Source organism: Moschus berezovskii, chromosome 5, assembly GCF_049115385.1.
Source record: "Moschus berezovskii isolate FMDL1 chromosome 5, NW_MosBer_1.0, whole genome shotgun sequence".
NCBI lineage: Eukaryota > Metazoa > Chordata > Mammalia > Artiodactyla > Moschidae > Moschus > Moschus berezovskii.
Genome location: NC_142464.1, coordinates 107,606,246 through 107,618,178, shown reverse-complemented (window position 1 = coordinate 107,618,178; position 11,933 = coordinate 107,606,246). Strand labels below are relative to the sequence as shown.

General features: G+C 47.5%; 1 protein-coding gene across 2 annotated transcripts in view; it reads left to right on the top strand.

The window, feature by feature from the left end:
* Nucleotides 1–6,720: 6,720 nt before the first annotated feature.
* The window catches only part of HPSE (heparanase), a 60,835-nt gene continuing 55,622 nt past the window's right edge, over nucleotides 6,721–11,933 (top strand). For both annotated transcript variants that reach the window (XM_088836440.1, XM_088836439.1), the window contains exon 1: nucleotides 6,721–7,007. In XM_088836440.1, the coding sequence (XP_088692566.1) occupies nucleotides 6,775–7,007 (233 nt within the window). In that variant the 5' untranslated portion in view covers nucleotides 6,721–6,774. The remainder of the gene's footprint in view (nucleotides 7,008–11,933) is intronic.

The window sequence follows — 11,933 nt, the reverse complement described above, 5'->3', positions numbered from 1 at the left end:
CATTAGGAAAATCTTAATTTTTCTAGACAGACAAGTGAAAACATTATTTTCTGATGATTCTCTGAAATCAGCTGTTGTCCTACAAGTGTTTGCAGTTGTAGACCAGGTAAACCTTCTGTGAGTCCCTAAAAATCCAGTGTCACAACTGAAGTCAATCCAAGGTCTCATAGAAATGATGCCCCTGCATAATCATTGAGATTCACATGTACTGGTCCTAGTTCATTTGAAGGTTTTTATTTCTAAATCATGATCATCACAAAATTTGGGAGTCACTGAATCTGGGAGAAAATAGGGGGAAATCTCTGGACTTAGAGAGCTGGGTCCAAATCTACTTTATGAGATTATTGTGAAGATTAAATGAGTCATTATAATAAGTACTCATCTCTTGAACACGTACCTCATCTTGCATATGGAGCTAGATTGTATTACATGTATAAGGTTAATTGAGTCTCAAAACAAGCATTGTGAAGTATGCATTATTACACCCGGTTTCCCAATGAGGAAGTTGAGGCTCTGGGAAGCTAAAAAACTGGCCCAGATTTTCACACCCTCCCAAGCTGCAGGGCAAGGATGCTTGTGTTGGGTTGACCAAAAAGTTAATTTCGGGTTTTCCGTAAGACAGGGGTTCGCAAAAAAAAAAAACAAAAAAAAACTTCAAACCAACTTTTTGGCCAATCCAATTAAACGGCTCTAGCTAGGATGTATATAAGCTGGAACCTGCCATAAAAATGTAAGGAGTCTAATTATAAAGTGTCTCTGAAATGACAAGATCTACTGATATCACGCTTTAGCTTCCCTCCCACGTGCCTGTGTTCAGCTCAGTTCAGTTCAGTTCAGTCGCTCAGTCGTGTCCGACTCCCCGCGACCCCATGAATCACAGCACTCCAGGCCTCCCTGTCCATCACCAACTCCTGGAGTTCACTCAAACTCATGTCCACAGAGTCAGTGATGCCATCCAGCCATCTCATTCTCGGTCGTCCCCTTCTCCTCCCGCCCCCAACCTTTCCCAGCTTCAGAGTCTTTTTCCAGTGAGTCAACTCTTCGCATGAGGTGGCCAAAGTATTGCAGTTCCAGCTTTAGCCTGTGTACTCTTATGTTATTAATATATTCTTATCCGGTGTGGATCAAACCAACTGAGACCAGGACCCAGGAACTCATCGGATCTCAACCACCGTTTATGCAAGTCAGTTTTCTTCACTTCCTCATTTATGTTTTCCCAGTTTCCATATTGGTAACTCGCATGTGGACTACCGTGACCCACATCTCAAGATGTCATGAGGACTTACTCTTTAGGAAACTTGCAATGATCAATTTTTCAAATCGCCCAAATATTCCAGAGAAACCGGTGTGACTTTTGCCCCATGACAACAAGGGCACGGGTGGGGTGGGGTGGTTGTAGAAGCAATGTCATGACAGAGGCAGAAAAAGAGCCCAGACATCTCCTTTTCCACCTCCATGTCTGTGGCCATATGATCTCCTGGGAACTTGGTGCTTATGCAGGAATTTTTTTCTTATGGATTGCTGAAGGATATAAACCTGATTTAGATTGTAAAATTACTGATTAATGGATAAATATATATGTAAAATATCCAAACTGTAACCTTCCTCAATTAACTATACATTTAATTTTTAATGAGAATTTGGAGGCCCAGTGGATAGGACTTAGAACTTTTGCTACTGGGGCCCGGGTTTCATCTACTGTTGGGGATCTAAGATCTTGCAAGCTCCATGGTGTGGATGAAAAAAAAAAAACACCTTCTAAATTGCTGAAGGATAGACAGATCTGTGAAAATTACATATAAATTTCAGAATAATCCATTTGTACTTATTGCTTTATTGGAGACACAATCTAAGCAGAAAATTCTAAGGATTTTGATGTCATTTGCTTACTCAATGTTGATTGATGTCAGGGTGACTTGAGCTTCCATGAATGCAGTAGGCAAGACAAACCCCATCTCTGGAGTTTATAATCCAGCAGGTGAGGCCAACAGGGAAGCAATACTAACAGATGTGGTTTAAGTTCTATCAAGTTCAGGATGCTGCGAGAGTGTGTCAGGGAGGAATTCAGCTGCCTGGAGATTCAGGCAGAGTCTTTGAGGAAGTTAACATTTCAGCTGAGACAGGCTGCTGTTTCCTCTGGGTTCTATAACTGCTTTCCCATCAGGATTCTGACACTTGGAAACGTCAATGTCTCAGAGCTTGGGTGCTCACATGTAAAATGAGGATAATACCCGCTTACCAGTGTTGTGGGAGTAAGTGAAAAGACAGGTAAAGCATCTCTCGTGGTACCAGGCACAGTCAATCCCAAGTGCATGGCTGGGCTTCCCAGGTGTGCTCAGTCACCTCCAGCTCTTTGCAACCCCATGGACTATAGCCAGACAGGCTCCTCTGTCCATGGGATTTTCCAGGCATATACACTGGATTGGGTTGCCATTTCCTCCTCCAAGGAATCTTCCCAACCCAGGGATCAAACCCAAGACTCCTGCATTGCAGGCAGATTCTTTACCATTGTGCTGCCTGAGAAGACCAGTCCATGGAGCCACAAAAAGTCCAACAACTGAGCAGGCACCCACGCAAGCACATGGTGATTGTTATAATGTTGTAGCCACTCGTTCCAGGAAACAAACTCACTCAGAAGGACAATGCAGATAGTAGAGTGCAATTTATTACACCAGCCAGCCCAACGTAGAGTCTCCTCTTAGCCAAGGACCCCGACCAGTTTTTGTGAAAACCTTATATACCCTAAGTGTATATGACCAAACCCACTTCTCCAAATTCCCTGAAACTAGTCTGAACAAAGGAAAAGAAAGATGTAATCAAAGTTCACCCGTGATTCATATATCTTAAGCCTAGGTAGTTAACAGTGGACAATTATCAATAGGACTATGGTCATACACCAAGAAGCATAATAGAATGTATGATTCTATTCAGTTACACAGATAATTAGGGTACTCTTTTAGGAGATGGGTTCTGGGAGCCTGGTTTTCTAGTTGGTATGTTGTTTCCTTAGATACTGGGCTATATCAAAGTCCACAGTCCGGCCCAAGATAGAGTCCTGCTTTCAAGATAGAGCCTGTTCTGTTTCCTCATTCAATAATGAATTATCAGTGTAGGGATCAAAGGGAAACTGAAGAAAAATTTGGCCAACAGCTAAAGATAAATGCATCAGGAGGAAACTTGGCAAAGGATCCACATTCAAGGGACAGTCGCTACTCTTTATTTATAAGGCTCTCAGTTCAGTTTAGTTCAGTCACTCAGTCGAGTCCGACTCTTTGCGACCCCCATGGACTGCAAAACACCAGGCCTCCCTGTCCATCACCAACTCCCAAAATTAGCTCAAACTCATGTCCATTGAGTTGGTGAGGCCATCCAACCTCTGTCATCCTCTGTCATCCCCTTCTTCTCCCTTCAATCTTTCCCAGCATCAGGGTCTTTTCCAATGAGTCAGCTCTTTGCATCAGGTGGCCAAAATAATGGAGTTTCAGCTTCAGCATCAGTCCTTCCAGTGAATATTCAGGACTGATTTCCTTTAGGATAGACTGGTTGGATCTCTGAGCAGTTCAAGGGACACTCAAGAGTCTTCTCCAATACCACAGTCCAAAAGCATCAATTCTTCGGCGATCAGCTTTCTTTATAGTCCAACTCTCACATCCATACATGACCACTGGAAAAACCATAGCTTTGACTAGACAGATCTTTGTTGGCAAAGTAATATCTCTGCTTTTTAATATGCTTTCTAGGTTGGTCATAACTTTCCTTCCAAGGAGTAAGCGTCTTTTAATTTCATGGCTGCAGTAATCACCTGCAGTGATTTTGGAGCCCAGAAAAGTAAAGTCAGCCACTGTTTCCACTGTTTCCCCATCTATTTGCCATGAAGTGATGGGACCAGATGCCATGATCTTAGTTTTCTGAATGTTGAGCTTTAAGCCAACTTTTTCACTCTCCTCTCTCACTTTCATCAAGAGGCTCTTAGTTCCCCTTCACTTTCTGCCATAAGGATGGTGTCATGTGCATATCTGAGGTTATTAATATTTCTCCCAGCAATCTTGATTCCAGCTGGTGCTTCCTCCAGCCCAGAGTTTCTCATGATGTACTCTGCATATAAGTTAAATAAGCATGGTGACAATACACAGCCTTGACGCACTCCTTTTCCTATTTGGAACCAGTCTGTTGTTCCATGTCCAGTTCTACCTGTTTCTTCCTGACCTGCATACAGGTTTCTCAAGAGGCAGGTCAGGTAGTCTGGTATGCCCATCTCTTTCAGAATTTTCCACAGTTTATTGTGATCCACACAGTCAAAGGCTTTGGCATAGTCAATAAAGCATAAATAGACATTTTTCTGGAACTCTCTGTTTTTTCGATGATCCAGCGGACGTTGGCAATTTGATCTCTGGTTCCTCTGCCTTTTCTAAATCCAGCTTGAACATCTGGAATTTCACAGTTCATGTATTGTTGAAGCCTGGCTTGGAGAATTTTGAGCATTACTTTGCTAGCTGTGACATGAGTGCAATTGTGCAGTAGTTTGAGCATTCTTTGGCATTGCCTTTCTTTGGGATTGGAATGAAAACTTTTCCAGTCTTGTGGCCACTGCTGAACTTTCCACATTTGCTGGCATACTGAGTGCAGCACTTTCACAGCACCATCTTTTAGGATTTGAAATAGCTTAACTGGAATTCCATCACCTTCACTAGATTTATTCGTAGTGATACTTCCTAAGGCCCACTTGACTCACATTCCTGGATGAGTGGCTCTAGGTGAGTGATCACACCATCGTGACTATCTGGGTCATGAAGGTATTTTTTGTACAGTTCTTCTGTGTATTCTTGCCACCTCTCCTTAATATCTTCTGCTTCTGTTAGGTCCATACCATTTCTGTCCTTTATTAAGCCCATCTTTGCATGAAATGTTCCCTTGATATCTCTAATTTTCTTGAAGAGATCTCTAGTCTTTCCCATTCTATTGTTTTCCTCTATTTCTTTGCATTGATCGCTGAGGAAGGCTTTCTTGTCTCTCCTTGCTATTCTTTGGAACTCTGCATTCAAATGGGTATATCTTTCCTATTCTCTTTTGCTTTTCGCTTCTCTTCTTTTCACAGCTATTTGTAAGGCCTCCTCAGACAGCCATTTTGCTTTTTTACATTTCTTTTCCATAGGGATGGTCTTGGTCCCTGCCTCCTGTACAATGTCACGAACCTCCATCCATAGTTCATCAGGTTCTCTATCAGATCTAGTCCCTTAAATCTATTTCTCACTTCCACTGTATAATGGTTAGGGATTTGATTTAAGTCATATCTGAATGGTCTAGTGGTTTCCCTACTTTCTTCAATTTAAGTCTGAATTTGGCAATAAGGAGTTCATGACCTGCGCCACAGTCAGCTCCAGGTCTTGTTTTTGTTGACTGTATAGAGCTTCTCCATCTTTGGTTGCAAAGAATATAATCACATGTTGTATGGCTTTATGTCCTGAGTATCAGATGTTGGCGCACGGAATACTTCAGTGCTCTGCTAAATACTGTTTTCATGAGAAATTGATAAGAAATGTTTGGAGTTTTGATCTATTCCCAGGCATAGGTTAGCTAATGCCGAGGTCAGATTTTTTTCAGGCAAAAGTAAGATGACTGGGAAACAGCACTCCGGCCGGAGAACACACAGTTAATCAGATTTTGGCAAGCTCTGGAGATGAGTTTGAGTGAACTCCTGGAGTTGGTGATGGACAGGGAGGCCTGGCATTCTATGATTCATGGGGTCGCAAAGAGTCGGACATGACTGAGCGACTGAACTGAACTGAACTGAAGGACTTCACTCATAGCTCATTTGGTAAAGAATCAGCCTGCAATGCAGGAGACCCCCGTTGGATTCAGGCGTTGGGGAAGATTCGCAGGAGAAGGGATAGGCTACAAACTAGAGCATTCTAGTGCTTCCATCGTGGCTCAGATGGTAAAGAATCCGCCTGCAAGCGGGAGACCTCGGTTCCATCCCTGGGTTGTGAAGATCCCCTGGAGAAGGGAAAGTCTACCCATTCCAGTATTCTGGTCTGGAGAATTCCATGGACTGTATAGTCCATGGGGTCACAAAGAGCCACTCAGAACGCAAAGACACGACTCAGCAACTTTCACTTTCAGTGGCTCAGCTGGTAAAGAATCCGGCTACAATTCAGGAGACCCCGGTTTGATCCCTGCGTCGCGAAAATCCCCTGGAGAAGGGAATGGGAACCCACTTCAGTTATTCTTGCCTGGAGAATCCCATGGACAGAGGACAGAGATTCCTGGCAGGCCCCAGGTTATGGGGCCCAAAGAGTGGGACACGGAGTGACAGGCAAGTGTTCCAAAAGCCAGAGGAGAGCGAAGCGATGTATGCTCACTGGAGGCTTTCGTTGAAGTCAGAAGACCCGGTGGGCGCCACGGGGAGGACCTGGAAGGAGGAACCGCTGACCTTTTCGCTAACTGACTTCATGCTTCAGGGAGCCAGGGCCGGGGTGCCCAGCGCTCCTCCCGGGGCGCTCCCTCTCCGGGCCTCCCGGACGCTTGGCTCCTGGCCAGGTCCGCACCCTTCGAACGGGTGTGGGTGGTTTCGTAAGTGGACGTGACACTGCCCCGGTGGGGGAAAGCGCACCGGGAAGCGGGAGCGAGCCGGGAGGCGGCGCGGTGGGAGGGGTGAGGGGAGGAGGGAGACGGGAGCACCGCGGCAGGGACGCCGCGCCCCCGGCGGGAGGAAGTGCTTAAGTGCCGGGCGCCGGCTGCGCGCGGCGGCGGCAGGGGCGGCCAGGTGAGCGGGCGATGCGCGCGTGCGGGAGGCCGGGGCCGCGGCCGACGCTGCTGCTGCTGCTGCTGCTCCTGGCGCCGCTGGGCCCCTGCGCCCCGGGCACCCCGGCCTCAGTCGCGCCGGCCGGCGACGCCGCGGAGCTCGCGTTCTCCACCGAGCGGCCGCTGCACGTGGTGAGTCCCGCGTTCCTGTCCTTCACCATCGACGCCAACCTGGCCACGGACCCGCGCTTCTTCACCTTCCTGGGGTAAGTGCCGGCCTGCGGGTCCCTGGCGTCCTCGCTCCTGCTCTCCCGCCGGCCACGCCTCCTCTCTTTACCCCGGGACCTTCTCACCCGCCGTCTCTCTCTCCTTTCTCTCTGTCTCTCCCCAGCCCACCCCCGCTGCGGGGTTCCCCGAACCGCCCTCTCCCGCCTTCATTCATTCAAGTGGTGCCTGAGCGCCAACTGACCGCTAGATATTACGGAGAAACTGAGAAAAGAAACTTTCCATCTGCCCCAGAAACTCGGCAGGAGGGGACCGGCCAAGCGCACCTGGAGGGCTTTGAGCGCCTGAATTTGCCGCCCAGTGTAGGACAAGGAAGGCTGTGCCAGCCTCCAGTCTCTTACACGCTGGTAGTGTTGTAGCCACGCGTTCTGAGACACAAACTCACTCAGAAGGACAAAGTAGATAGTGGAGTGCAGTTTATTACACCGGCGGGCCCAAGGCAGAGTCTCCTCCTAGCCAAGGACCCTGACCAGGTTTTCTGAAAACCTTGTATACCCTAAGTGTACCTGTCCAAACCCACTTCCCCAAATTCCCTGAAATTAGTCTGAACAAAGGAAAAGAAAAATACAAAGTTAACCTGTGATTCATATGCCTTAACCCTAAGTCGTTAACATTGGACAATTATCAATAAGCCTGTGGTCATACCCCAATAAGCATAATAGAATTTATGATTCTATTTGGTTACACAGATAATTAGGATATTCTTTTAGGCAACAGAGAGTCTAGGTACGAGCACTGGGGCTCTTCCATCCAGGGGGCCTGGTTTTCAAGTTGGTATGTCGTTTCCGTAGATACTGGGCATAGAGCTCAAAGTCCACAGTCCAGCCCAAGATGGAGTCCTGCTTTCAAGATGGAGCCTGTTCTGTCTGTTTCCTCCTTCATTCCCCCATCTTGATGCTCTTAACACATAGTATGACCATCAGTCATAGAGATATATTGCACCCTGACTCTCCGACCTCTAATTTGGGAGAATGACATCAAAGTTACAAAGTTCTTAATACATTGTAAAATAAAGGGTCCACAAAGCAGAACTATCAAGGAAACTATAACAATGGTAAATATAGTTTTGCACTAATCGCCCTTCACCCAAGATAGGACCGAAGTCCAAAAATGAAGATTATCATCAGACATAACTTTTACCTGACCTTTCATGTCATCTAGGGTGGCTGATATATAGCCAGAAAAATCAGGAATATATTCACAACATTCAACTTTAATTATAGCACAGGTCCCTTTTGTACTGAAACTATGGTTAGTCTCAAGATGATACCAGCAAGTCCTTGTAGCAGCAGCTGATTGTAGCGCTTCATCTCTTTTTCTTCTTTAAGATGATCTTGGTCAGTCCACTCGGCGTCCTCCAGGTCTGCGTGGTATGCTATCTTCACCCTCAGGTGGTGGATCCAGGGAGTGACACCTGCAACTTTAACTGCAGTAGGGCTGGTTAGAACAACAGTATATGGACCTTCCCTCATAGCTCAGTTGGTAAAGAATCTGCCTGCAGTGCAGGAGACCCGGGTTCGATCCCTGGGTTGGGAAAATCCCCTGGAGAAAATCCCCACTCCAGTATCCTTTGCCTGGAAAATCTCATGGACAGAGGAGCCTGGTGGGCTGCAGTCCATGGGGTCGCAAAGAGTTGGGCACGACTAAGTGACTAACACTAATGCAGGGCCAAGGAGTCATGTTTTCAGTCTTTGACCACACCTGATCCCCGGGCACAAATTCGTGAATCTGTTCCCCAAGGGGGAATGGCACCCCTTCTTGTACAAACTTTGTTACCTGATTTATTACCTTACCCAGTTGTTCCATCTGCTGTGAAATCTCATCTCCCCTTACCTGAGGCAAATTTGTTGACACCTGTTTTATTATGGGAGGGGGCCTCCGATACACAATTTTGTACAGAGAAAAGCCATGGGACTGTGGGGTCATCCTGAGTCTGAGCAGAGCCATCAGAAACAAGTCCACCCAGGAACAGCCAGTCTCTAAGATCCACTTGGGCAGTGTCTCTTTAAGTGTCCGGTTGGTTCCTTCCATCATCTCAGAACTCTGGGGCCTATATGTTGTATGTAATTTCCACTTGATATTTAAAGTTTTGCTTACTTGTTATACTAAATCAGCTACAAAAGCTGGGCCATTGTCTGATCCAATGCTGGTAGGAAATCCAAATCTGGGAACTATCTCCCTAAGCAGGCACCAGGCTACTTTTGATGCTGTTTCAGTCCGGGTAGGAAAAGCTTCTACCCATTCCGAGAACGTACATATTATGACCAGCAGGTAATGGTAGTGTCAGTGAGGTTTCATTTCAGTGAAGTCCACTTCCAGGTGTTCAAAGGGCAGCGTGCCTTTTACCTGAATTCCTGGAGGTGTCTGTCTTTGCCGAGAGGCAACATTGACCTGTGAGCAGGCAGTGTAGTTCTGAGATTTTGTCCTGCATAGGGAAGAGAGGCAGGGAACCAAGAAATATTTTCAGATTAGCTCTTCCAGTTTATCATAGCCTAGATGGGTCGCTAGGTGTGTTTACCAGAGTGGGTGCCAGCTCCTTCGGTACCAATAATTTGCCACTTGGCAATTCCCACCATCTCTTTTCAGTCTTGATGGCCCCTTCTGCTTTGGCTAGTTGGTTTTGGGCTTCAGTGTATTTTGGAGAGTCTAGCATTAGCTCAGGTAACTCCGCCAATATGAGAGCTTTAATAGGGGCTTCACTTGTCACCCCCAAGCCCTCGGCTGCTTGTTTAGTGGTCTTATCTGCCAGTCTGTCCCCTGAGCCCGGAGGGTATCCTCTTTTTGATGTCCTCAGTAGTGTATGACTGCAACCCTTTCTGGTTCCCAGGCAGCATCTAATTGGGTCTTAATTTCTTCCTTATTTTTAATATCTTTTTCACTAGCTGTCAAAAGCCTCTCTCCTTATACAGAGCCCTGTAGTGTGGCAAAAGCATACCTGGAGTCTGTAAATGTTTGTCTTCTTACCTTTTGGCAGCTGGAGGGCCTGGATTAGAGCATATAGTTCGGCCTGTTGAGCGGACCAGTGTGATGGCAGAGAGCTGCCTCAGCGATGGTTTCTCCCTTGACTACTGCATATCCCGACAGTCATTCTCCCTGTTTCACCAGGCTGGTGCCGTTGGTTACAGGACCCAATCTGGGTCTGGCATTGGCTGGTCTCTCGAGTCAGGTCTGCTGGCATATTTCCTTGCAATCATGTGAGGGCTCACCTTCTCCCACAAGAAAGAGAGTGGCCAGATTCAGGGCCTGATAAGGCTCAGTAGTAACATGGGATTTCTCACATAACAGTCCCTGGTATTGAGTAATCCGGGATGTTGACAGCCATTTATGGGGGTCCCCTCGTAGGAGAGTGTTGATCTCATGCGGGACTTGTACGAACAAATCTTGGCCCAAAGTCAGTTTGGTTGCCTCCCAGACCAGTAAGGCGACTGCAGCAACTGCCCGTAAGCATCCCAGCCACCCAGTGGCAACACTGTCCATCTGATTAGAGATAAGCCACTGGTCTGTCCCGTGTCCCCATAGTCTGGGACAACACTCCCACAGCCACCTTGTCCTTTTCAGTCCCATAAAGAGTAAACGGCTTAGCAAGGTCTGGCAGGCCCAAGACGGGTGCTGAGATAATTGTCCCGTGTTTGAGTTCTATTACCAGTGGGACTTATTTTGCAAGCCTGGGGTGGGTTGTCTTCCACCCAGACCTCAGGGAATTGTGGAGTTAACTTTCTCTCTCGACTGTTTAGCCTGTCCAGTTTCCCTTCCGGGAGATCGTGCAACCTCCATTCATCTTGAGGGGTTACTGAGAAGAAGCGTAAATAGATGGTTGAGCCCACTCAAACAGGGGGTCTTTCGTGGGGGGAAAGGTCACTTGTGTCCCCAATTTAGACAGCAAGTCTCTTCCTAACAAAGGTACTGGGCATTCAGGGATGTATGAAGATTCATGAGTCATCCGGCGTCCCCCCATCTGACATTTTCAGGGTAGGCTAGAGGCACAAAGGCTGCATTTATCACCATCTGAGACCCAGCAGCCTCTGGCTGGGTCTGTTGGCGTATAAAGTCTACAGGCCTCGCACAGTCTTTCGCAGAACTCAGAGGGTGATTTGCTTTCCCTTTGAATCACTGCGGAGGGTTTTGCGATACTCATAGCTCTTCGGGGCCCCCCTCTTGAGACCTTGTAAAACAGTCACCCGATATCTCTCCAGGTGGCCCCGCCCTTTTTCTGTGTTGCAGTCCCAGCGGGGCCTCTTATCGGGGGTGGCTAGTTCTGCCCACCACTGCGGGTTTGCAGTACCCTCAGTTGCCGTTTCTCTTAACCATTTTCTGGCCTCAGTTAGGATCCTGAGTCTTTCCTCAGTGCTGAAAAGGGAGACTAGTAGTTGAATTATGTCATCCTATGTAGGGCGGTGGGTTCGAAAAACAGTCTCCATTAGCCTCATCATGGCTTGTGGCCCCCCCGAGTACGGTGGAGCGTGTCTCTGCCAGTTTAATATATCCGTAGAGGAAAATGGCTGGTAATAATAGGCTACAGGGGGCAGATGGTAGTGCCCCATGTGTTCTGAACTGGAGTCTGTTGAAGCTCCCTGAAGGGCATCTGTACTGGGGTTCTTTCCCCCATTCCTTGGCGGAATGCAGCCTCTGTCTAATTCCTGTGTTTTCTTCCCCCTTCCCATCAGTACTCACCGGGAGAGGTGGATCCAACCTAGGAGGTCTGGCTGAGGTGGAATCCTGGGGGCGTTGACCAGAGGTCTCCATTGCTGGGATTGGAGCCTGCCGAAATGGCGGCTCTACGAGCTCCGGGAGAGCTGGTGGAAGAGCAGTGGCTGCTGCAGGAACTTCACCTGGCCCTGGATTGAGCAATAAGGCGGCCTCCAGTCCTGGTGGAGCACTGGGAGGCAGGCGTGTCATTATTCAGTATG